This window comes from Hemicordylus capensis, chromosome 6, assembly GCF_027244095.1.
Source record: "Hemicordylus capensis ecotype Gifberg chromosome 6, rHemCap1.1.pri, whole genome shotgun sequence".
Classification (NCBI taxonomy): domain Eukaryota; kingdom Metazoa; phylum Chordata; class Lepidosauria; order Squamata; family Cordylidae; genus Hemicordylus; species Hemicordylus capensis.
In genome coordinates, this window is record NC_069662.1 from 122,009,957 (window position 1) to 122,036,357 (window position 26,401).

The following is a 26,401-nucleotide window of genomic DNA, read 5'->3' on the forward strand; positions in this document are numbered from 1 at the left end:
ATCAAGTGGGCCTATTTAGATTACCACACCTTAGTGACCCACCATCTTCCCCGTTCCCCTTTCTCCACTCCCCTTCCTTCAACCCCAGAACAACAACATCGCTTTCAGCTTTCTCCCTGGTTTTCCCACACACAATGCAACCCAGACCTCACCTTCAGCTCTCCTGAGGCCACTTTGCAAGCCAATTCGATGACACAGCCAACAGCCATGCGTGCCGCACCGGACGAATGCAGCTCATTCCAAATGGTGTCACTGTCCACCTGAGCAAACAGTCGGCAGCGAGTGGGGCGGGGGGGTGGTGGAGAGAGAAAGAAAGAGAGAGAGAGAGAGAGAGAGAGAGAGAGAGAGAGAGAGAGAGAGAGAGAGAGAACAAATCAGCGAGGGAGGGCTGGCAGGGTGACAGCCAATGTACAATAACATTAGTCTTCCGTCTTGGCCAGCTGAACAGGCCTTCTGGACATGGCTTTGCTTATACTTTTTCTCTACACTGACTTATCCAATGGAAACACATTCCTGTCATGCCTCACTGCCATTCCCTGTTTAGATTTCTCATTACAAACAGCATTACATAGGCCAGATCTCTGGCCTAGTTATGGACCTGTTAGACACACAGTTATAGATGTAAAAAGCATATCACTCACACACACACAGACATTCTGCATGCCCTTACTAGAATTGGTTTTGCAAACGCCAAAACAAAAACTTCAATGAAATTCAGAAGCATGCAGAGAAATTTTTTTTATAATGAACTCAACAGTAGCAAACATCTTTTCAAGAAACTATTTTGAAATATTTTTAAAGCAACAATTTATTTTTATTTTTATAATTTATACCCTACTTTTCTTATGGGGGTGGGGGGAGAGCCAGTCTTGTGGTGATGAGCATGAATTGGCCCCTTGCTGAGCATGGTTCTCCTTGGTTTGCATTTGGATGGGTGACAACACAGGAGCATTGTCTGCTGTGAGATATTCCCCTTAGGGATGGGGCATCTGCTTTGCATGCAGAAGGCCCATGGTTCAGTCCCTGGCATCTCCAGGTAGGGCTGTGAAAGACTCCTTCCTGAAACCTTGGAGACCCACTGCCAGTCATTGTAGACATCACTGAGGTAGATGGAGCCACAGTCTGACTTGATATAAGCTTCCTTTGTTCTTGTGTTCTTATGTTCTCTATCAGTGATTAACTCAAAATAGCCTACAGTTACTATGCTCACATGAATAAAACCAAAGGCAATTTAAAGTCAGTGGCTGACTTGTAGCTCCTAACAAAGCACACGTTAGGAGGCTCTGTGGGGATGCAACAGAGGCTGACATGGAATATCCCAGTCCTCTTCTGTGCCTGCGGTTGCACAAGCTGGTGAAACCTCTTATCCACACCCAAGCTCTATCCACGCTCAGGAAGCACTCTTTAAGAGAGGGCCAGTAAACATAAGAACAGCCTTGCTGGATCAGGCCCAAGGCCCATCTAGTCATGGGAACCTAGGAAGCTGCCTTATACCGAGGAAACTGCCATATACCCAAGTCAGGTTCTTGGGATTCTTATACCAAGTCAGACCACTGGTCTACCTAGCTCAGTATTGTCTACACAGGCTGGCAGTGGCTTCTCCATGGATACAGGCAGGAGCCTCTCTCAGCCCTATCTTGGAGATACCAGAGAGGGAACTTGGAACCTTCTGCATACAAGCATGTAGGTGCTCTTTCCAGTGCGACCCACATCCCCTAATCCAACATCCTGTTTCACACCATGGCCCACCAGATCCCTCTGGGAAGCCCACAGGCAAGAGCTGAGGGCATGCCCTCTCTCCTGCTGCGGTTACTCCCCTGCAACTGGTATTTAGAGGCAGTTTTATTTTAGAACAGTGATGTGTTCTCTTTTTACAGAGAGCTTCCAGAGACTAGGCAGAGCTAGGAAGTTTTGCCCACGTATGCAACCACACATGGCACATCTCCTCAGGGCCTTCTTACACATGCACTTTGCTAGTTAGGATGTCAGCCACTGCCTGTATAAATCAGAAAGGTACGGAATTTAGAGCTGGTGAGAAAGGCCTGGGAGATTATTGGGATCCAGCTAACTAGTTGTTGTTTGGATGCATACAGTTGTGCAAATAGGAAGGAAGGATGCTATTAGCATTATATCCCCCCAGGCCTTTTAATTTCTCTCACGAACCTTCAATTACTCTTTAGTCCAGGGAATGCCAACTCCCATCATCCTCAGCTACAGTTTATTGTGACTGGGGATAATGAGAGTTGTAGTTCAGCAATATTTGGAGTACCACAGGTTGGGAACCCCTGCTTTATACCGGAGTCAACATAGGAACATAGGAAGCTGCCATATACTGAGTCAGACCATAGGTCCATCTAGCTCAGAATTATCTGTACAGACTGGCAGCAGCTTCTCCAAGGTTGCAGGTAGGAATCTCTCTCAGCCCTATCTTGGAGGTGCCAGGGAGTGAACTTGGAACCTTCTGCTCTTCCCAGAGCGGCTCTATCGCCTGAGGGGAATATCTTATAGTGCTCACACATCAAGTCTCCCATTCATATGCAACCAGGGCAGACCCTGCTTAGCTAAGGGACAATTCATGCTTGCTACCACAAGGCCAGCTCTCCTCTTCTAGTCACAAATCATTTTATTTTGTGTGATAGCCTGTCTGGGCAGAATCTCCTCAAAGAGTCTTAGTAGTCCCATTGAAACTAAGTAGTCCACTAGAGTAACTCCTGAGTAAGACTAATGAATAAATTAGCCTGGATGCGAATCAATATTATTATATTCATACCTATAACTTTTAAGTAAATGGCATTTAAAATGTAGATGAACTTGGTACATAAAATAGCCAACAATGTTTTCTTAAACACACAGAGAACCTTTATGAGCCACTTATACTGAGTCTGTTACTCATACTCAAGAAAACAACATGATTGTCTTCTTAGGTCATATTAAAGTGACATATTTGTAATCATTGCACGTTGACCTCTGTTAATGTAAACTACAGAAGTAGAAGAGGTGACTTGCCCCAAAATTAAAGAGACCACAATACAACGCCTATTAGTGGATGCAGTGCCTGTCATCTTCCTCCCACTACTTGAATTATAAAGTAGTTGCATATGTTCCAGCTGTCCTTGTTTGCCAGAGAGAGTCCTCATTTTTCTGGTTGCTGTCCCTGGTAAACCTTTGTCCCCTGAGAAAAACTTTGGCGGTGCCCTTTAAAATTCTGTTAGTGTGCACATTATGGCCCTTTGGGTTTCAGCTCTCTTCCCAGGTCTATTATTAAATCTCCATGTGGGAAGTCAATACATCTTGACTTCAGTTGTGTTATGCATGTAAAAGCACATCTATGAATACAAAAAAATGTGACTTTGTACTACCATTTCCTCATCCCATGCCTAACTACTCTTCTAGATAGTCAATCTTGTCGATACTGAATTACAGCCCAGCCCTATCTACTGTAAGCCAAGTACAACTGTAAGATAGGCAACCTATTTAAATAATAATAATTTGCCAGAATTAAAATACAATCAAATTCATTGTTGCATGGTAATTTTTTGACAATCAATTGCCACAGATTCGGCCACAAAATATGCCGCTATAACACAGCACAGAAAGTGGATTAAAAATAGGAAAATACGATGAGAAGCATCTTATGACAATGTTTGGATAAAATTAGGTGAATGCTGAAGTGATACCAAGACAGTATTAGAACAATAATTAGAAAAGGGTTAGTCAGTGTTAGGGATGTGCATGCAACGTGTGTGGGCGCACTGATGTATGCGAGCAACTTCTGCTCTCTTCTGGTCCAAAGAGTAGATGGGTGGGAGGAAAGTACGCTGCCACCCCACTGGACCAGTTTTCAAGTGGGCACCAGTGGGGGGAAAGCAGGAGGAGGGGAAAGCGGAGGGAGGGGTAAGTGCACCCTCCCCCACCCTTAAAGTTGTTCCACCCCTGCCTTTGAACCAGCTCCCACTGGTTCCATGCACATCCCTAGTCAATGTTAGCATTACTAGTAACTACTAGGAGTAAAGTTGGTGGTAGTACTAGTAGCATATCTTTATGAGCCAGGGAGTCACAAAATGAGGTACAGCCCCCTCTGGCTCCCAGCAGCCATGGTTCCTGCAGAGGATGGTTAATCATTGACCAACCCTATCAGTTTTACCTACCAAATTGCCAGCCTGCAATAGCAATAGCAATAGCAATAGCACTTACATTTATATACCGCTCTATAGCCGGAGCTCTCTAAGCGGTTTACAATGATTTAGCATATTGCCCCCAACATTCTGGGTACTCATTTTACCGACCTCGGAAGGATGGAAGGCTGAGTCAACCTTGAGCCCCTGGTCAGGATCGAACTTGTAACCTTCTGGTTACAGGGCGGCAGTTTTACCACTGCGCCACCAGGGGCACTGCGCCACCAGGGGCTCCATGCAGGCAGCATGGCTCTCATGAATGCCAGGGCAGAGCAGGATGGGACAGGGAGGCATAACCTGAGCTGCCGGGAACCAGAGACAACTGTGCCTCATTTGGCGACCTGCCCATCGCTCAATGGGACAAGCTGCTATTGCCTTGAATTATACATCGTTGACAGCACTTCCTAGCTTTCTGTATGTTAAATCAACCATCCCAGTTTACTTTTTTATAAAATGAATGTTTAATATGGAAGGAAATATGTCTGCAAGTTGTATACTACAGTTCTGACATCATTGTAAGAGTGTCTACTACCACCCAATAGCAGTTCGTTCGTCCTAACGAGATGCGGGGGGGCGCCAAATGAGGCGCACTTGTCTCTGTTTCCCAGCAGCCCCGGTTCTGCCTCTCTCTCCCCCAGCCTGCCACACCCTGGCATGAATGAGAGGCACACTGCCATGGTCATTCATCAGGTAGAGCTGTGTGAATTGGTCAGTGATCAACCACCCTGTTCAGGAACTGGGGCTGCTGTGAACCAGAGGAAGCTGCATTGTGTTTTGTACTTCCTGGCTACTGATGCAGAGTAGGAAATAGGACCTGCTCTCCTCTATTTTTTGTTAGCATGCCCCCTTCGGGGAATAGAGGTGCTAAATATTTAGCTTCCCTACACTTTTTAAAGTTTAGGATAGCTTTCACTAGGGCCCATATGAATGTGCTGCCTTCAGCCCTTTTGGAAAAAAAGATTTAATAAGGGATCGTCAGATTTTGGCCTATGCCCTAGTGGTGCAGGCCTCCCTGAAACAGTTTCTCATGTGCTGTTATATTGCTCCCTGTATTCTGATACTAGGAAAGAACTCATATTCCCTCTGTTAGAGCAATTCCCAGGAAGAGCTGACTCCTTTTATATGAATTTTTGTCTAGAGGATCAAGATAATGAGGTTACTAAGGTGGTGGCGAAATTCTTTTATGTCGCTATTAGACTAAGATCCTGTTTAAGATCTAATTCTTAGGAGCTATTGTTTTGTCCTGATAATTATGTCTTATATTACTGCTGGCATATTTTGCTTTTAATCTTGTTTTAATCTTTGTATGTTCTCTGTATGGCCTATGGCTGTAATAAATTGATTGATACTGATGCAGGGTACTTCGGCAGTGGTCCTGGTTTGAAAGCAGGACTATTACAACAACACAGGACTAGCCCTGTCTTCCTCTGCGAATCCCATTGCTCATTCATGTTTTCTTGTCCAATGCAGCCTGTTTGATTTCCTTCTAATGGTTCTTTCCCTTGGCTTTCATACATTTCTTTCAAACTTTTTTTTTTTAAAAGAGTTGGGAGTTGTGCCGTGAAGTGCAAAACCTTCTGTGGAAGCCTTCTCAAAATGCCATCAGGTGTGTGCTGTGGCCACTCATCGTAAATTATGCTGGTATTCTTAAAATATCACTCTGTGGAAAAGTAGCTCCAGGGAATGAAATAAGAGCTGTAATTACACAAATAAGGCCTAGTGCTACATGCACAATCCACACCATACTTTATTTGCATCTTTGTTGTGTTTTGCAGGATCCATATGTTCTTTCTTTCTGTTGAGCTATTGTGGTTGAGGATTTGAATTTTCCAGATTGCCTTTGCACTGTGTGTACCTGCAAAAAGTCATTGCAACTGCTGAAGAACAGTTTCCCAGCACTTTGGGTTTTCTTTTTGTTTTTTAAATCACTTTATCTTAATAGCTCAAGGCAGTGTACAAAAAGCAACATAATACATTAACATTATAAAACAGGACCATAAAACCTGATGATTAAACCAGCATAGAACTCAAAACACAAGAAACCAACATCCACCAAAGCAGAGCCAGAGGCAAGAAAATCACCCTTCCTCTGAGTTGTGTTCACCTTTCTGGCAATTCCTGATGTTCTTAATAAATGTATTTCACTGCTCTCGTTTGCTGTTTCTTTCTTCCGTTTGGCAGGGGGGGTTTCTTTCTGTGTGCGTCTGTGTGTTTGAGTGCATCTGCATTTAGATCTGTTGTTTGCTCTTTAGAATATTTGATAGAATATTCATATGAGTGCCAATATAATCTGGAATATTCACTATATGAAAGAAACACTTGAAATTATTTATGAATTTGAAAAGCCCTAGGAGCTTCAGTTGTAACTGTGTGATGTTCTGAATACTTATTAAGGAACAAAGCTACACATTATAGACAATGGGGACATTCACATGACCGGGCAGATGGGGGAAGGCTGTGCAAATCCGATTTTCCCCCCAGACAATCCATCAAATGTTGCTGGGAGTGTGGACCCTGCTTCCAGACAATCATAGGAACATAGCTTCTCCAAGGTTGCAGGCAGGAATCTCTCTCAGCCCTATCTTGGAGATGCCAGGGAGGGAACTTGGAACTTTCTACTCTTCCCAGAGTGTCTCCATCTCCTAAGGGGAATATCTTACAGTGCTCACACTTCTAGTCTCCCATTCGTATACAACCAGGGTGAACCCTGCTTAGCTAAGGGGACAAGTCATGCTTGCTACCACAAGACCAGCTCTCTTCTCCACTGCTCCAGGAGCCAGGTTGATGCATCCCGGCCTGCAGGTATCCCACAATGCACTGCATGCTAAAGTGCAGTGCATTGGGGGATTCCCCCAGGAAACTGGCACAGACAGGCTAAAAAGCTGGGCTAGGCAGCATTTGTCCACTGGGATTGGCCCAATCCCAGCAGTTCTCAAATGCAGCTTAACCCAGGCTGGGCTTCCCTAGTCTGGTTTTAGGCTTCACATGAGAACAGCCTCAATATATGCTTTAAAACCCCAAAAGCTGCTACATCTAGGGTGAAGTAACATCGGGAAGTAACACTGAGGTGCTTTTAGAAGGGCTTAGACAAATTCATGGAGAGCAAGTTTATCAATGGCTGCTAGTCTGGTGACTATAGGCCACTCCAGCCTCTGAGGCAAGACATTTCTAAATATCAGTTGAAAGGGAGCAACAGCAAGAGAGAAGGCATGCCCATACCTCTTCCCTGTGGGCTCTCCTAAGGCATTTGGTGGGCCACTGTGAGAAACAAGATGCTGGACAAGATAGTCCTTGAGCCTGATCCAGAAGGGTTGTTCATATGTCCTTATGCTGTTTGTAGCATAAAACTACAAACCATGGTGAAGAGGTCTATCAGTGGACTACAAACCACCAAATCATGGTGGACAGCTCTGTCAATGGCTACTAGTCTGGTGGCTGTGGGCACTCTACAGCCTTTGAGGAACAATGCATCTCAATATAAGATACAGGGGAGCAACAGCAAAAGAGAGGGCATGCACATGCCTCTTGCCTGTGGACTCCCCAGAGACATCTGGTGGGCCACTGTGTGAAACAGGATGCTGGACTAGATGGGCCTCATGCCTGATCCAGCAGAGCTGTTCTTATGTTCTTAAGCAGCTTGGAAATTAGAACTTTTAAGAAAAAAGCTGCTAACTGACTTTCTCCCAAAACAGATTCTAAATTGAAACCGGTGGCGTTCTTACCCATGGACCTTGTGGCTGGTCCAGAGCCTCCACACCCCCTGAGGCCTCCCAAATTCTCTTTAGTCTGTCCCGGGTGGTGTGGTCGCTGCTGGCCTGCACTGTACCGGGCGACTGAGTGTGATTATGACCTGTGCCGGGTGCTTTCAAGACAGAAGGGGGAGTGAGGACACACACATGTGTCATGGTGTATGTGTGTGTAGGGGGATTATGCTTAACTTGCAGTGGTGGAGGGGAGGCTCCAGCAGGCTGGGTGGCCTCAGGCCTTTAGGTCCAGGTTCCAAAATTACCTAGGTACACCTCTGATTGAAACTGAGTTTAATGAATAAGACAGGTTTTATGTCAAGACATAAGCAATACTGGATAATGAAAGAAAAAGCTGTAGCCCCCAAACCACATCCATTCTCTTAACTGTTGTCTGCCCTATAATTCAGTGATTGAAATTGCTTAATGAACACTGGCTGGTACTGCTCATGCTGCAGGGAAGGGCCAACTTTAGTCTCTCCCCTGACGCTGACTGTGGCACCTAAAAATATGTTCCTGGGGGTCAGCCATTGCTATGCCTTCAGGCCATTGTGCTTGAGTTAAATTTATGCTCAGTCAGGGGCAGAGCCATCACTGAATAAGCAGGTTCAAAGAACCTGGGCCACCAAAGAAAAGGGCCACTGGAGCCCCCGTTGCACGTGATGTCATGCGGAAAGGGGGTGTGGCCCGATTGCCAGAAGGCCCGTCCCAGTCCTCTCCCTCTCATTTCCAGGCAGCACTTGCTGCCTGAAACGAGAGGGGGAAAGCTCGTTCAGGCTATCCCAAACCCAGGCCACACACCCTTTGTGACACCACAGGGGCGTGGCTTGGGTTTGCTGGAGGGAGAGGAAGGGGGGGAAGCTGTCAGGCAGCAAGCACTGCCTGAAATGAGAGAGGAAAAGCTTGTTGGGGCTCTCTAGAGCCTGAGCCACACCCCTCTGTGTGTGTGACATCACGCACACAGGGCATCACTGGTGGGGCCACTGGGCAGGGTGGAACACAGGCTGCTGTTCAGCTGGCTCCATTACTGTGCTCAGTATTGTCTACTTTATAGAGGGAGTGAGGAGTAACATAGACTTTGAAACAATATCAAGCTAATCTGCTCACAATTTTTAAATTAACATTTTTTCAGACAGGATAACGAGGTTTACACCAAATGCATCACCACAAATAAACAATGAATGACAAAATTCTTTCATTGTATGATACAATAACATTTTCCCCTCTCCCTAGTTTATGTAGAATACAAATACACAAGATTTTTCTACCTTAACGCTCCCTTTTAAAAAAGGAAGAAAAAAGCAAGAAACAAACCCCAACCCACACACACACACAAAGGTCACAGTCACAGAAACATTCAGTATCACTTCTTACCAAAAATATCTATCACAATGTGTATAATTCTAAGAATGGTTCCAAATTACTTCAAGTTTGTCATGAGCACCTCCTCTTCAAATAAGCATTTTTTTCATGAGCTGCCAAAAGCAATGAATCATAAATCCAGTTTTCTGCTTCAGGATTATCTTTAATTTTCCATTTGGAGTATAAGGCACTTAGTTAGAACTAATGCTTGCAATAACCATACTTTTGTGTCTCTAGATAAATTCTAATCATTTGGTCTAAGTCCAAGGATTACCATAGAAGTCATAAATTCAAAATTAGAACTCAATACCACAGATATCCTTAAAAAAACCTTTCATCTGGAATGTAGTAACAAATTTACAGCCCCATCAAAGATGTACTAATACTGCCTCTCCTATGATATACCACCAACAATTATCAGTCCTTGAAAACCCAAATGGATGGAGACCTTTTGCAGTTCAATAATATCTAAACAGAATGTTTTGTTGAACTAGTTTCAACTAAAAATCTAATGCTGATTTGCTAATATTGTGAAATGCCACAGACCAATCAAGTGGCAATATATTTATATTTAAATCATTGCCCCCACTTATTCCTTCATTATCTGACGTAATGGAATATGATAATTTTATATGCTCACCCTTTTTATTTTATTCATTTTTATACCGCCCTATATAAAATCTCAGGGCGGTTTACAATTTAAATAAACAGCAGCCAAAACCTAAAAATAATATAGAACAGATTAAAATTACCACAAATAAAACTTTAAAACATCATAAACTAAAAGCCAGGAGAAACAGGTGTGTTTTCAAAGGTTGTTTAAAAACAACCAGAGATGGGGAGATTCTAATTTCATTTGGGAGTGTGCTCCAGCAGACCATCCTTCACCCCTGCAGAGGTGGGTTGTGGTTGTCAGTCCAACCTTAACCAGGTAGTGGTCCTTGACATGCATATGACATATGACATGCATACCCCTGCTAACTTGGCAAAGAGGCACCTTTTAATCTGGTGATTCCCTTTATTTAGCAGGGGGAGAGTAACTGGCCCTGTCCACTTCCAGCACAGTACCTCCTGTGACCGTTGCTGGTGTCTATCATGTTTCTTTTTAGATTGTGAGCCCTTCAGGGACAGGGTTCCATCTTATTTATTTGTTATTTCTTTGTGTAAACTGCCGTGAGCCATTTTTGGAAGGGCGGTATAGAAATTGAATGAATGAATGAATGAATGAATATGATTTTTCACCATTCAGGAACATGAGGAGATGCATCAGTAGGCAACATCCAGACTAAGTTAGCTTTGATTCAATCCCATTGAAAGTAATGTAACTTACGTTGGTCATGACTAACTGAATAAACCATGCCTGTACCTAGAACAAGGCTCGCTACATTGGGAAAACATGAAGGTTCTATACTTCCAATTTGGATAAAATCTGGATAGGATTCCAGATATTCAGCAAGTTCAGGGGCTTGGATTTATCCATATAATTCCTTCTCTAGATTTTGCCCATCTCTACAGCTTTTACTTCTACCATTTAGTTTGGAAACATTACACCATATGCATTATCTAGAGATGATTGACTGATATGAGAAACATGTAAGTAATGAAAAATGGGCGTGGACTTGAAAGCAATAACACTTTAGTTCTGAAATACAACTACACCTAAAAGTTGAAGCATCACTATCAGTATTGTTCATTCTTCAGCAACACTTCCAAGAGACAGAATCACTCCTTACAATGTTACACACTCTGTAAGCTAATATTTTAAAGACACATATGGCTTTACTTCATCCAGTATTTCCTAAGTGGGTAGAGTAGTTGCAAGCTTTTCCAAATACATGCAATCTAACTCAATCACTGGCAAAAGCAGCAAAGCTAGAGCATAATAAAGCTGCAGATGATACTAATTAAACTACCTGTCCTTTGGTGGATGTGAAGTTATTTTTGAAAAAGATTGAAATGCTTAAAATAAAAATTAATTTGCAGACAGTCTTGTGTTAAATCTGCTGGATTTGTACCTATAGCATGCAGAAAGTTTTTCCGCCAGAAATAGCAGGCATGTGTAAATTGTTATTGAAAGCCAGAGTGACTATTTACTCCATAGCTCTCAAAAACATATCTGGAACCATGGAGGGACCTATGCATTATAAGCAGACATCTCCCACAATCCTGCAGTAACCTCCAGCTCCACTGTATACAGAAGAACTGGGAGGCCATAACAGGATGGCATAATACAAGGTGTTACATCAGAGGTGTAAAATGGTGCTTGCAAAAGTGCTATTCAAGCACTATTTGCTTCTGTCTGGAAACACCCCAATGGAGCTCATTTGCTTCATTTTTTCCTCACACCAAAATGAATGCACTTTGAAATGAATTAAGTATGAATGGGTCTGAATGGGATTCATTTTCGGCATCCCATTCATTTCCATTTCTGTAGGAGGCTTTACCTTAAGTGGCAGCCAGATCGCTTCTCTGTGCAACTGCAGGAGAACAGCTGCCATTTTCCCCCCTTGAGTCTATCGTGGGAAAATCAAAATGGCAGTCACTGGTCAGTACCTGCCCAGAAAAGCTGCTGCTGCCATCATTATTGTACAAGCAAAGAACACACGCACCCTCCAAGAAAACAAATGAGAGTTACAGAAATGAGCAAAATCCTAATAGGTGAGAAACAGAAAAGAATGGGATATTCAGCTAAATAAGCTCTCAAAACAACTCACAAAAACAGTAAACGCACATATTAATCTTACATTAATTATCATGGGTTAACATTACTAGTCTATAACAGCCTCTGCTGGATACAAGATGGTACAAATAGTATGGCCTGGATATGGAAGGTTCTGGACATAGGCGGTCTGTATAAATTATTGTCCATGCTATGGTGAGAGGCAATACTTATGAAGTAGCAGAAAGTAGCATTAGCAGCGTTAGAAAAGTTGTCAGCCTTTGTGGACTATCGCAGATCATAAAAAATGAGAAGTAATTCTGGAAATCACGGATTTGTCATGTCATCTAGTGATTTATGCACTCTTTACTGAATCCATGTGTCTTAGGAGGTACAAAAGCTTTTAGAGGCTCACACTTTGCCATTTGTTTCCAGACCAAATATATTTCGTTCACCCCACTCCTCTTGCTGGCAAGCAACTAGAAACTGGATCCATTTCCAAAGGGTTCCTGCCTTTAAGAATTGTGTGTGGCATTTAGCTATGACTGCCAACAAACAGCCTGTCATTCCTAGAAGACATTAGTGCCAAAGCATGTTGGTGGAAGTCCATGAGACTAGGAGAATTAGCTAAATAAAACTGCTGCCATTCGAGTAGTATCATTTCCAAAGCAGAGTGTCCTTATTAGTCTTTTGCAGTAAAGCAAAAAAATATCTCATGGCACTTTAAAGACTAATAAATTATTGTAGCACAAGCTTTTGTGGACTAGAGTCCACTTCATCAATGTGGGCTCAACTATTATGGCTACCATGAAATTCTCATTCTTGAAATCCTCTTCCTTCTAGTTGTACTCTATGTGGGCAACTGAAAATATTATTAACATGCTAGATTGGCAGCAAAGTGTGGAAGTAGTAATGGCCTTTCCCAGACATTTCAGTCTAAAGTAGGTCTCATTGGTCAACATCCTAACTTTGTGTGCATGCACATGTAGCCAAAATGTGCAGCAGATGTGTAGTGGCTAGTTGTGTAGTGTAGTAGTGGCTCTGTATTGTATTGTATTGTATTGTATTGTATTGTATTGGCTCAGTAGTGGCTGGTTGGGGTGGAGTTTGGGGCAGGGAATGAATGCGGCTCTCGTCTGCTTCTGGCCCCACCTGGCTGCATCCTTCCCTCTCACTTAGCCCACCACAGCTTTAACAGCTTTAATAGACCACACACCTGGGGTTAAAGCTATGTTGGGGTGAGATGAGAGGGAACACATACACACGTTCTCCTTTCCCCACTCTTGCCCAAATCTTTCAGGTTGTTCCCCCCCCCCACATTAAAAGCAGCTAGAAATCTCATTTTACGAAAAAATAAGTAAAGAAAAGCATGTGAACATAGGAAACTGCCTTATACCAAGTCAGACCATTGGTCCATCTAGCTCAGTATTATTTACAGTGGCTGGCAGGGGCATCTCCAAGGTTTCAGACAGGAGTCTGTCCCAGTCCCACCTGGAGTTGCCAGGGATTGAATTTGGAACTTTCTACAGGCAAAGCATTTGCTCTACCACTGAGCTATGACCCCATCCACAAAAGTGGCATGCATGGGTCTCCCATCCAGGCACTGTCCACACCAACACCTACTTAGCTTCAGCAAGGTAGCTGTATCATGTGGCCTTAGACCATGCTCTCCATCATTATAAACAAACACACAAAAGCCAGATGCCGAGTTTTAACCACCACCCCCACCCCCACACAAAAATCAACCTTTCAAAGGCCTTTTCTCAAAACAAGAGCTTGGGTTCGTTTATGTGTTTTTAAGGATAATAATTTCAGAAAAAGAACATTTTCAGATATATTCAAAATATATGCCATGTTCATGCTGGCATTCACCATGTTCATGGAGTTAATCGCATGCAATTAGACACAATTTTCTGGCTTTGATATACTATCACTGTGTCCCTCAATGCTAAGTTTGTTGCCTAGCATTTTACTTGATGAATAGAATTTTATCTTAAATCAGCAGGGCTGGTGTATCTTCCATTAACACAAATTTCAGAGATGTACATTTGTTTTACATTGATTAATTGGTTAGATTACTTCCTTTTTAACCTTAACTAGCCTTTTAACTGACAATAAGTCATAACTGATTAATACAACAGTAAATTTTAAAATATACATATTTGCACTTAATATAAGTGTTTATTAAAACTGGCAAATTCAAGTATCATTTTAGATGAGGCATTATCCTTAACATTGGAGAGAATGCAATATAGATGTATCTAAAAATCTAAGAAAGAATGTTTTCCCTATCTAAAACTATTTGTTTCAGTCATATGCCAATATATGCTGATTTTTAATTATTAAATCCAGAGAAATAAAAATACACATATGTATTGTACAGGAATACATTTGTAACAATCTTTCTCAATCTTTTTTTGCAGTCTAAGGACCATAATTCCATCCAGGTAATTTCCAAACGTTAATACACAAATACCACTTTTTTCTGAAAAAAGATTAGTTTAAATATTTGTGCCCCTTATTTTGACAAATTGTGCAGTTATTTCATCCATAACATCGATCTCACCTTAGTTGTCTTACAAATATAGTGACTAAGATTTTCCTAATCCCTAATTCACAGTATACATAAAATCATTCTGATCCACCAGAAGTAGTTAAAAAGGAGTTAAAGTGAATCTTAGCACAGTGCCGTCTGCGTTAATCTGTAGTACAGGCTCCTGCAAGGTGTTATACTGGCTCAGTGTGGCTTCAATTCACTTTAGAGGTCTGATGCTGTACACTGACCTTTCTTTTTCCACTTGTTTTTCTTCCTTTTTAAAAGCATCTTTGCACTGGGCAGCTGCTTCGTTTTAGAAGATAAATAAGGAATTCTCTTTTGTCTACAGGGGCAATCCCTGGGGTACCAAGTCTGAAACCCAAACTTCGCCCCAGCACAGCTTGAGAGCCCATTCCTCATCTAAACAAATGCCATAAGACCTTTTATGCTCTTTTACAGCATGTCAAAAATCATATTGACTGCCAATAGCAATGTGATTGGTGTTGCCTCCTTTGAGCTATAAAAGCAGCAGTCTGTAATCAATTTCTTTAAGTGTGTCCAGGGAATTCTGGTTAAGTTCCGTTCCAAGTTATAAAGGACAACTCAAAAAGCTGGAAAAGCTTTGAAGCTAAACGCTGATGATATTATCTTAAACGCTGATCTTCTTCTTCATTTTATTTACTTATTTATTTTTGCCTAGCTGTTAAACATATACACACACATACCTGTGCACACGCATACACACACTAATAAGTGAAGGAATTGTTTCAAGATCTCCTCAGATGAAATGGAATGTAGATATGGTTCAGCTGATATTCCGCTTCTTCACTATTTTTTTAATATCCCACCTTTACTACAGCTTCTATATTAGTTGAAATTCAGATATCATCAATAGTGAGCTAAATGTGGTTGCTCTGCGCAGTGCCACTGTTCCTTCAAAGCCCTTCTTAAAACTGACTTTGCATGGCCAATGACCTATTTCCTTAATTCTCATTCCCTGCTATATCAAGGCTACATTATCCCCTGCATTTGCCTACATCACTCTTTCTTTCCTGCCTCTTTCTCATGCTGTTACTCTGTTGTTCTCCTCATTGCCTAATTTAGACTGTAAGCTCCTTGTAGTCAGAGACCTGTTTATTTTTTACTTATGCCACTATGTAAGATGCCATGTACACTTCTAAGTAATCACATGATGTAGCTAATCGCCACCATCGTCACAAAACGCAAGTTCTGCTCATACATTATGTTCAATACACAACCAATCTACGAAGAGTGTACACACGTACAGATCTGTACACAGGTATAGTTATTCACAAATTATGTTCAATGCACGTACCGCAGTATATTTCCTCCTGTCTATACTCTGCATTTGAGGTGCCTGTACATAGCTCACTTTTAAAATGAATTGATGGTACGGTAATTTGTACAAAAGTATATACATGTGCTACAAACACCTACATGCACATACAATATAATGAAGTTATTCATACGTGCTCCAAAAACCTGGCTAAGGAAGCCCAGCCCGGTTCTTGATGCACATGTGTACCGCCCGGATCAGGACCGGTCCTGGTGGTGCCTCAGCAGCAAAGCCACCTAGGCAGCCACCCTCCAAAATGAGGTTAGGAGAGAGAGAGCACTCCGCCCTAACCCCGTTTTTGTGACAGTCTGCCAGGAGTGGCTGCTTGCAGCTGTCACTGAAAGATGGAGGAGATCCTGGGCAGCTTCAGGGAGGGAAAGGGGGAGCCCCATAATGCACCACACATTCACGCAGTGCATTATTGGAGCTCGGGGTGGGGGGTGGGGCAACACAAGGCAATGTGTCCCAGCACTCCGGCACTCCTGCAGTAGCTGGTAGTTGTCTGGGTGGGCAATCTGCCCGCTGAAGAGGACACCACCAATTGTCTGTGGGCCAGGTGAGCTCTTTAGGGCTTTCTCCCCGCTAACCCTCTTGCCCTTTCTCACGGCTCATGAGAAAGGGCTCAATGTCTGAATAGGGCTCCAGTTGTCTGAATAAGGCTATAATGTCTGAATATACAAGGAGGCTATTCCCACGGTCCACTGAAATCGGGCTAGGGGAGCTTAGCCCGATTTCGGTGGACCATGAGAACCACAAGGCTCGCAGGTGAGCCCGGTGTCCTCCAGGTGGTTAACCCGCCAAACTACCCCTCCTCTTAACTTTTTTTTATCGTGAGTTGCCGCGGTGCGGCTCTGCGCCACAGCAACTCATGAGAAGACCCCCGAACGGGAGGCTGAAAAGCAGCCTCCTGGCTCGGGGGTCTCTCCAGCATGCCCTGCGCGCTCACGTAGGGCATGCTGGAGCTTCTGGGGGCCGCGTGTGACGGAGCCGGCAGTCATGTGGGTGGCCGCTGCGGCCGCCCGGAGCAGACTGACTGCTCATCTGCAGGGAGAAAGGGCTTAGCCCACTCTCCTCGCAAACCCCCCTCATGGCTCTTCTAATCAATTGTGAGAACAGTCTCAATGTCTATTACAATGCCTATACAATGTCTGACTAGGGCTACAGTTGCTTATGGCAGGAAATCTTCAGCATTTGTGGCTGGGGATTATGGGAGTTGAAGCCCAACAACATCCGGGGACCCAAGTTTGAAAACCCCTCATAGTCTACATGGCTCATGGTCTACATTTCAGAAGGTCACACATTGCAGGGTTGCTGCTGAAAACAACATCCCCATGGCAATGTCTCCGCCTTCCTTGCCATAACATCTTGAAGCACTCACCACAAGATGTAGCTGGGCTGTTTAATTCTCCACATCACTGGCTTTTGCTAGTGGGAAGGGTGAAATAACTTGTTCCTAGAAGTTTCTGCAGAGACGGGGGAACTTGGTACATAAACACCATTTACAGGAGATAAGATGAAGTGCGAGATAAAGGTCAGGGGATGGCACTGTGCAGTGGTCACGACATGTTCGGTAAGAGACAGGCAGTTTTGGAGGAGCTGGGAAAGTGAGGCGATCATGGTTCAGGCTTTGAAACAGAACAGTCTTGAAGATAAAGGACAAGTGACTTGCTGAATACTGAGGAGAGCATTTGCCAAGCACTGGAAGATCACATGGAGACAAGAGTGTCTCCATGTGATCTTCTTGTCTCCATGTGATCTTCCAAGCACTGGAAGATCACATGGAGACAAGGAAAGCAAATGTGGACAGAATAACTAATAGTTATTCACTGGAGATGACCATTAAAACTACTTGTCCCCTATATGAGGGATTTGTCTGTGTGAGTGTGTGAAACTGGCTAGCTGCAGAGCCTTAAAGTTCCACTTTCCTACAGCCTTCTCAACAACTTTCTCAGCAGCATCCTCTCCTCCCAGAACCCTCCACTCCACATTCTCAAAGTATGTATAGGTGCTTCAGTGCCACATAAGGATCGGCTGTTATGCTAACTCTGCAATGTACAGCAGCATGCATAAGCCAAAGACACCTGTAAAGCACAATAAGCAGCGAGTTCTTCGGAACCATGCTGTACCAATCCTCTCCTTTTGTTATTCAATCAATAAAGTTGTGGCCCTATTTGAATCCATACATTCTGTCCCATGTCTTTGTTGTCCAGGTGCAATATTTCACCTTGACTAGCATTTACCTTGGTGCATTTTCACAATGTGGCGAAAACATTGACTTTTTCTTGTAACATCTATTGTTATTCAGCACTCCCAAAATGAATAACCAAAGAATATCTCAATGAAAAACATGTTACAAGCTGTTCATGCCACCCTATTACATTGAAGCAAAATCTACTTACCCCAAGGCCTCCACAGGGTAACAATGAAAAGAGCTTTTGAGGCACGCTGCCTGCATACACAAAAGAAGAGAAACATCAAGAAAACATGAGAGTTCCTTCATTCAGTTCCTTTATTCAATCATTTTTAATAACTGGCAATTAATAATAGTTTAGCTCTTAGATCTTCTCCAAGAATGAAACAAAGGATAAATTTTGGAATCATTCAACTTTACATAAAGTCTTTAGAACCTTCCTGGCTGGGTTAAAAGATGGAATATAATAAATCCAGGCATCTATGTGTCAGAGTATGGGAAACACCTATATTGGGCAGCAGCAGCAATATAGGAAGGTGCTGAAAGGCATCAAGGGTGTGAAGAGCCATAAGGGGGTTTGCGGGGAGAGCGGGCTTAGCCCGCTTTCCCTGCAGACAATCAAACGGCAGCCCTGGGTAGCCGGATCGGCTGCCCACACAACTGCCGGCTCCATCATGGAGCCAACGGGGACTGCTGGGATCGGGGGCATCCTGGAGAGACCCCCGAGCCCAAGAGGCTGCTTGCAGCCTTCCAGTGGTCTACTTAGGAACATAGGAAACTGCCATATACTGAGTCAGACCATTGGTCTATCTAGCTCAGTATTGTCTTCACAGACTGGCAGCAGCTTCTCCAAGGTTGCAGGCAGGAATCTCTCTCAGCCCTATCTTGGAGAAGCCAGGGAGGGAACTTGAAACCTTCTCCTCTTCCCAGAGCAGCTTCATCCCCTGAGGGGAATATCTTGCAGTGCTCACACATCAAGTCTCCCATTCAGATGCAACCAGGGCAGACCCTGCTTAGCTTATGGGGACAAGTCATGCTTGCTACCACAAGACCAGCTCTCCTCACCAGCTCTCCTCACCTATGTTCCTATGTTCCTAACAAGCACACCTTAGTAAGATGAAGGTAAAGTTGTGCCGTTGAGTCAGTGTCAACTTCTGGCAACTACAGAGCCCTGTGGTTTTCTTTGGTAGAATACAGGAGGGGTTTACCATTGCCATCTCCTGCGCAGTATGAGATGATGCCTTTCTGCATCGTCCTATATCCCTGCTGCCCAATATAGGTGTTTGATACCAGCAGGAATCTGAACCAGCAAGCTGTTGCTCCCTAGGCAAGTTACTTCCCTGCTGTGCGATTAGGTGGCTTCCTTAGTAAATAATTCCCAATGACTACAAGTTTAAAAAGGGGCCCTTTAGCATCAGTACCTATTTTGACTTGGAAGGAAATTATGTACAATGTGCTTTAGGCAAGGATGGATTTATAAACATATTCTGATAGAGAAAGAACTGGCAAAGCAGTTAAAAAAGCAGTGACTGAAATCCCCATGATTCCACCTTGGTTCAGGAATACCAAGAAGGGATGCCCAGTAAAAACCTCAATATCTAGTTATTTCTGTGGTCAAATTTGTAATGTACAATAGATTTTGGGAGCCTCAGTTCTGTTGCAGGCTTAAATTGGTTCTTCTGTGCCTGTGTTTGTGGATGGGAATATTTGCCATTGGTTGCAAGTTAATAGAAAGCAGAAGAGGTCTGGAGGTCTTTAGTGGTTTTCATTATCATCACTTAAGGCCAGTGGTGACTTTGGTAAGAGCATGAAAAAAACCTGCCTCCAAACTGTAATATATTCACACATACTGTATGGATCCTTCATGTGTCAGTTTTGCTTAAACTGAAGCATAAGCCATTGAGATGGCCTGACATGTATTTCTGGCATTTATTCATTTGCCATCATTAAGAATGGTTGGCTTTTAAAAAAAGTAATATTATGCTTACAAGGGGGAGGGACCGAAAAATGGCAATTGTTTGAAATTGTACCTCTTAATGAAATGTGGGGTGGTGCGATTTGAACATCATGATAGCTTACGTCACATCAAGATGTAATGTTCTGTGGCACAGTCCATAGTACATTGTAATAAAATGTAAGCGATTAAAAGGCAAGATTTTCAGAGGGGACTTAAGAGTCAAAAGGCAAATACTTGACTAACAAGCAGAAGGTTGCCAGTTCAAATCCCTGCTGGTACTATATTGGGCAGCAGCAATATAGGAAGATGCTGAAAGGCCATCATCTCTTACTGCACGGGAAGGGACAATGGTAAACCCTTCCTGTATTCCACCAAAGAAAATCACAGCGCTCTGTGGGCGCTGGGAGTCAAAATCAACTTGATGGCACATTTTACTTTACTTTTTTCTAGTTTAGGAGAGCTAAGTCAATGCTTAGCTACAACCATCATGTTACATCCCACCAGCTTCAGTAGGATATGGACACATATTAACCATGTTCTTCCTTCAACTGTTCAATTGATGAATTTAGACGTTAATGCATACAGTAGGTAGTCAGGTCTGTGTTAAATTTCTGAATCACCCTAAAAGTCACATTTTAATTTCTCCTTGACAGCCCCTCCCCATTCCTTTTTGATGCAATATAAAATCTGAGTTAAAAATAAATAAAAAAAAATAGCAGAGCCTTGCAAAATATACTGTAAATGTTATTTTACTGTCTGTAGAGTTCTGTTAGGTCCCCAGTGGAGTATCTAGGAAGCATCTGCTGTATGTATAAAAGTAGGGGCTGTGGGACGAAGCAAGGGACTGTGATTTAGTCCAACAGTCTCCTCTTAATTAAGACATACTGTTAAATTGTAAATACTTTCTGACCTTTGACATATTATGGCTTATGTTTATTAAAACTATAAAAGAACTAGGAGTGTTGTCGATGTCTATTGCAGGACTTCAGTAGTGGGGAATTTCACTGCAGTGTTAGTTCCCAATAATGAATGTTGATGAGAGTTAGACTGCAATCCTCCATCCATTTACTAATATAAACCAGAAATCATGTTTCCCTTGAGAGAAGATATTTTTTTCAGATTACTGACATCCTTTAGAAAGATGCTTATATTATAAAATACAGAGCACTATCCATGCCCTCCCACATGTGCAGCTCATAGAGTTTCATATGCAGTAGAGACTCTTCATGGGGCCCTTGAGCTTCCTCTTCTCCTCACTGGACATAAGTCAATCTGAGGCAATGTGCATGGCTGATACTGTCAACAGGAAGACCATGCCTCCTTTGATTGATTGATTGATTGATTGATTGATTAAGTGCCATCAAGTCAGTGTCAACTCTTAGTGACCACATAGATAGATTCTCTCCAGGATGATCTGTCTTCATCTTGGCCTTTAAGATCTCTCAGTGGTGCATTCATTGTTGTCGTAATTGAATCCATCCACCTTGCTGCTGGGTGTCCTCTTTCCTTCAACTTTTCCCAGCATTATGGACTTCTCGAGGGAGCTGACTCTTCCCATAATGTGTCTCCTTTACCCAAATCCAATTGCCTCCTGGCATTTGTTTGTGTAGGCTACTGAACTCAGCTGTCAGCATGTGAAGGGACAGATCCTGCCTAAGATTTTCTAGTAGAAGCATTTTTCTATTAGAGAGATGACCTGCATGCACTTCTGTACACATACTGTTGACCAGCAACAAGGGTACCATTTACATTGATTTATTGGGTGAAATCACAGGGTTTCACTTTCGCGTGTATCTTTAATTGCTTCCTCTTTATTTCCTGCACACAGGTATTTCATTTCAGTACTTGTTTACTAGTGGTCTGGCCACCATAGTTATAGCTCAGTTCTGTCCATCTTCATCCTTGACACAAGCACTGCATGCTGTTCCTTGAAAGGCTTCATGGCCTCAAATGCATTACAATATAAGGCCAAAGATGCCGGTGATCCAGATATTTTGTTAAGCTTTACAGATGAAGTTTGTTGAGGTCTGGTTGGTCACAAAAATTACCAATGGAAGGTTAAAAAAAACCTAGTTGTCTGCATTTTACAAACCTGGTTTGTTAAAAGGCATGGAAAAACAGGCAGATCACATGATATCTGTAGGAAGCTCCCAGTGGTGTAATGGTGGATGCTTTTAGGTGTTTGAGTGTATGCCATCAAAAGGGTCCCATAATGCCTGAAACATGGATGTTTCAGAATTGTAGAATAGAACAATATCAGTCCTCTGAAAAGTATAAGCATGCATATGTATTCAGTACTTGGTTTGGGCCCCTTTTGCAGCAATTACTGCCTCAATGCGGCGTGGCATGGATGCTATCAGCCTGTGGCACTGATGAGGTGTTATGGAAGACCAGGATGCTTCATTAGCGGCCTTCAGCTCTTCTGCATTATTTGGTCTCATGTCTCTCATCCTTCTCTTGGCAATGCCCCATAGATTCTCTATGGGGTCAGGTCAGGCGAGTTTGCTGGCCAGTCAAGCACAGTACACTGTATACTTTTCGGAGGTCCGATATTGTTCGATTCTACAATCCTTGTCTTCTTGGTTCCATGTAATATTCTAATTTTCTGGGATTGTGGATTTGGGGTTTTCATGAGCTGAATGCCATGATCATCACAATTATAACAAATTAAGGCTTGACTTATCTCGCTTTGCATGTAATGCATCTGTCTCATATATCAGTTTCACCTTTTAATTTGCATTACTGAAATTAATGGACTTTTGCACGATATTCTAATTTTCCGAGTTTCACTGTATGTAGTCAGTCTGTGCAATCTTTTTACAACAGCTGATTAGGTTGTTGTTGTTGTTGTTGTTGTTGTTATTATTATTATTAATATTTCCCAGTGAAAGTTTGGGGACTATTAGAAAGCAAGTCAAAACACGTTGCAGTTCACCTAATTGTGTTTCCTTTTTTCATGATTTCAAAGCCCAAGGAGACCCTTGTCACCTGTCCATACATGGCAACTTGGTAGTCTGTTCGCCTCCCTGGATGGTATCCAAATATATTAGGGATGTGCATGAAACATGATTTGAGCTCCAAATCATGGCATATTCCCTGCACCTTTAACAGGGAGGAGAGAAGGTCCATACTTGCTTCTCCTCTGCTTGATGCCACTGGAAGTTCAGTGGCACTCCTCTCAGCTATGATTGTGCACCGGCCAAGTGTCTCTCAGCTGCCCTCATGTGACACAGGCATGCACATAGCCTCTGCACATGCATGGCAGCCATTTTCATGGTCAGCATGGTTGCTGACCATGCAAATGGCCACCGCGCATGCGCAGAGGCCATGTGCATGTCAGCATCACACGAGGGCAGCTGGGAGACACACTGCCGCTGCTCAATCTTAGCTGGGAGGGGGAGCACCACCGAACTTCCAGTGGCAGCAAACAGAGGAGAAGCAAGTATGGACCTGCTCTCCTCCCTGTTAAAGGTGCAGGGAATGTGCCACGATTCAGAACTCGAATTGTGTTTCATGCACATCCCTAATATATATCCATGCACAGTGTTAATTTTGTGTGTTCAAAGTGTGAAAATAAGCTGAAGAACCTCCCATTCATCCTACAGGTCAAATGTGATCATTGAGCCTTACACCTATCCCTCTTCTAACTATTCTTTGCAATGTAAATATTAGTATTTAATAATTTACTATAAAGGGTTAATATCAAGTTGGTCATACAGCAAGCAGAGAGAGCCCTCTATTGCTGCTTTCCAGTCAGGGCCTTTTCCTAATCTATGTTGGCTGCCATGCTGGCTTTCCACAATGCAATGCATTTGGGAAAGTGGTGTGTGTGTGTGTGTTGTTGTTTTTTTAATACTGCTTGCCAAGTATTTTAAACTGACACCAGCTATGACTAATGATAGTCCTGGAATGTGCTGTTCTCAGAAGAATAGAGCCCTTTACAGACCTAGGATTTTCCTGGGGTCCAGCTTCTGTCTGTTCAGGGGGCTGGTGCCATACAGCAGTGAATGATGTTCAGAGTGAACCAGCTGTATTTCTTCCAAACTGGCTTTTCGACCTCGGATTCGCTGAAAGAAAGCAGCAGAGGTCTACAATATTCCACTGACAATATAGATGGGGAGGAAAGACAAATCCAAAATAACATTTAATAGGATTAATAATGGGCAGTAATTACATCATACTGGAATGTGACACTGATTTGTTTATTTTTAAAAGAAAAAAGCAGGGATGGTTTCTAACAAATGCAGTGATTTCATGGTAAATCAGAATAATACAGCAGCCAAAACTAAACACCCTTGCTTTGTTTTCATTAAGCCAATAAGATCATATAAAAAGAGCCATATTTTCTAATTAACAATTAAGCCTTCAGAATATTTGCACTGAAATATCATTTACTCATGCTGACAGCCATGCTGACGTACCTTGATATCTAAATATAGATCACGACGGGCCAACTTGTACCATGGATGCTACAAATAGCATATGTAGTAGGTTATTTATTGTGATTGGTCAGGGCAGGAGCAGAACGTCCTGTGATCCTGTCTGCCATGGCACAGAGTGAGGCCTACATCTCCAGAGATCGACTGCCGAGAGCTCCCTAGCTCAGTAGACTAGTTCGGTCAATATTTACTTTGATAGGAGAGCCTCAACCATTGCCACCCAATTTTATATGGGGCAACTGACTGCTGGCAGAGGTTCCATTACACAGATTTACTGGTCTCCTTGATAGAACATCTTTTCTATGGAGAACAATCTTCCACTGTCCTTCAGGGATGAACAGTAAGATTCAAGTGCCAGGAAAGTAGTTTTAAAATAATACCACAAGAACCCCAATGGCACAATGGTAAGAACCCTAATGGTAAGATAAAAATAAGCTTTACTACTAGTGATATTTTAAAAGTGGATGGATAACCATCTGCAGGCCAAGGGCAAACTAGACCGCACAAATGCTGCTCACCATGTTACGACATGAATCTGGCCTAACATGGCTGACTCTTTTCACAAACTGAGTGCACTCTCATAATCCTCTGTGAGTTTGTAGGGGATTCTGGGATGCACTGTCAGTTCTTGTGAGGTCAAACATGACCCACCTAGGGCAACATATAATCTCAAGCCAGGCTAAATCCATCTGTCAAGTGAAAACAACACGGTAGGAGCTGGTGCACGAGGGAAGAGTTCTCCCAATGCACCCTGGTTACTTGAGTGCCCATGTACCATAGTCAAATTCCATGCAGAAGAAAGGGCCACAGAATCCAGACCCTAGCTGGGTGATGGAGAATGTAGAAGCTTCGCAGGCCAAGATTTCAGTGACTCAATGATGGTGAGTGCCCAGAAGGGGCTTAGAATGCATGGCTGAGAGCAAAGAATGGACACATCACGGCAGGCAGTAAGGTGCTATGCTAGGACAATGTGAACATGTTGGTCAGGCATGTTGTCTAGAGACACAATTCTTGCTTTGGGTGTGAGAGGTCCAAGGTTCAGTTTCCCAGCAATAGCAAAAATAGTGGTGACACTTTTTATGTGCTGGCTGGTAGCTCAGTGGGAACAGAGCAGTGTAAATGGAAACAGGAGAGGTGGGGCTGAGATTCACTCTTAGAAGATGTAAACATGGCTTCCCACAAGACATAGCCAGCCTTTAAGTGGAGAAGGCAAGCTCAATTTACTAGAGCACATGCTTTGTATATAGGAGGTTGCAGGTTCAATTCCTGGCAAAACATTACTTTAGCTAGCAGGGCTGAAGAAAGATCTCTGTCTGAGACCCTATTATTGCCAGTCAGAGTGGACAATATTGGACTTGAATGACCAATAATTGGACTCAGCCATGATAATTACTGCAGCTGTGGACATCCAAAGGGATATAGAAAGGGAGGTGAAAGCGGGGGGCCTATTTCACCTTAATGTGACCACCTCATGTAGTCAGTAGTGTTTGCCACCCAGGAGGTAGAATTCTCTCTACTGGCTTTCAGGACTTAAACCTTTAAGATTCTTTGGGCTCTGCAACCCTCAGGACATATTCCTTAAAGGCTAAAAGTATTTTTCAAAGCAGTGGAAAATCGCTCCCCCCACATGTACATCTGCTGCTCAGCAACATACAATAACTGTTCTCACAATGAATAGCCAGGTAGGAGATGCTGCTGACCTTAATGTGGGAACCATGTGAGCACCCATCATGAGAATTCTACAAGCAAGGCAGGAGTAGGGGGGGAGTGCTCGTCTGTGAGCTGGCGGCAGAGTTGGGAGGCATGAGGTGTGCTTTCCCTCCACTCTCACTCTGGAGCTGCTGCCACCTGCTTGCAGCTTGCAGCAGTACCCGCTTGCAGACTAGCATTTCCCCCTCCTCCTGCCTTGCTTGTAGAATTCTCATGATAGCCAATCGGGAGTGAGCATGGCTCCCGAATTAGGGTCAAAGTGTTCTCCTACC

General features: G+C 43.1%; 1 protein-coding gene across 33 annotated transcripts in view; it reads right to left on the reverse strand.

Annotated features, from left to right (window-relative positions):
* The window catches only part of HDAC9 (histone deacetylase 9), a 670,023-nt gene that overhangs the window by 179,594 nt on the left and 464,028 nt on the right, over nt 1-26,401 (reverse strand). For 32 of the 33 annotated variants that reach the window (XR_008309711.1, XR_008309710.1, XR_008309709.1 and 29 more), the window contains 3 exons: nt 23,927-24,047; nt 18,232-18,281; nt 153-260 (listed from right to left, as the gene is read on the reverse strand). Coding sequence is in view for 28 of the 33 variants with exons in the window: in XM_053261002.1 (XP_053116977.1) it covers nt 153-260; nt 18,232-18,281; nt 23,927-24,047 (279 nt within the window). In the remaining 5 variants the exon portion in view is untranslated. The remainder of the gene's footprint in view (nt 1-152; nt 261-18,231; nt 18,282-23,926; nt 24,048-26,401) is intronic. The other variant, XM_053261005.1, reaches the window with a different exon arrangement.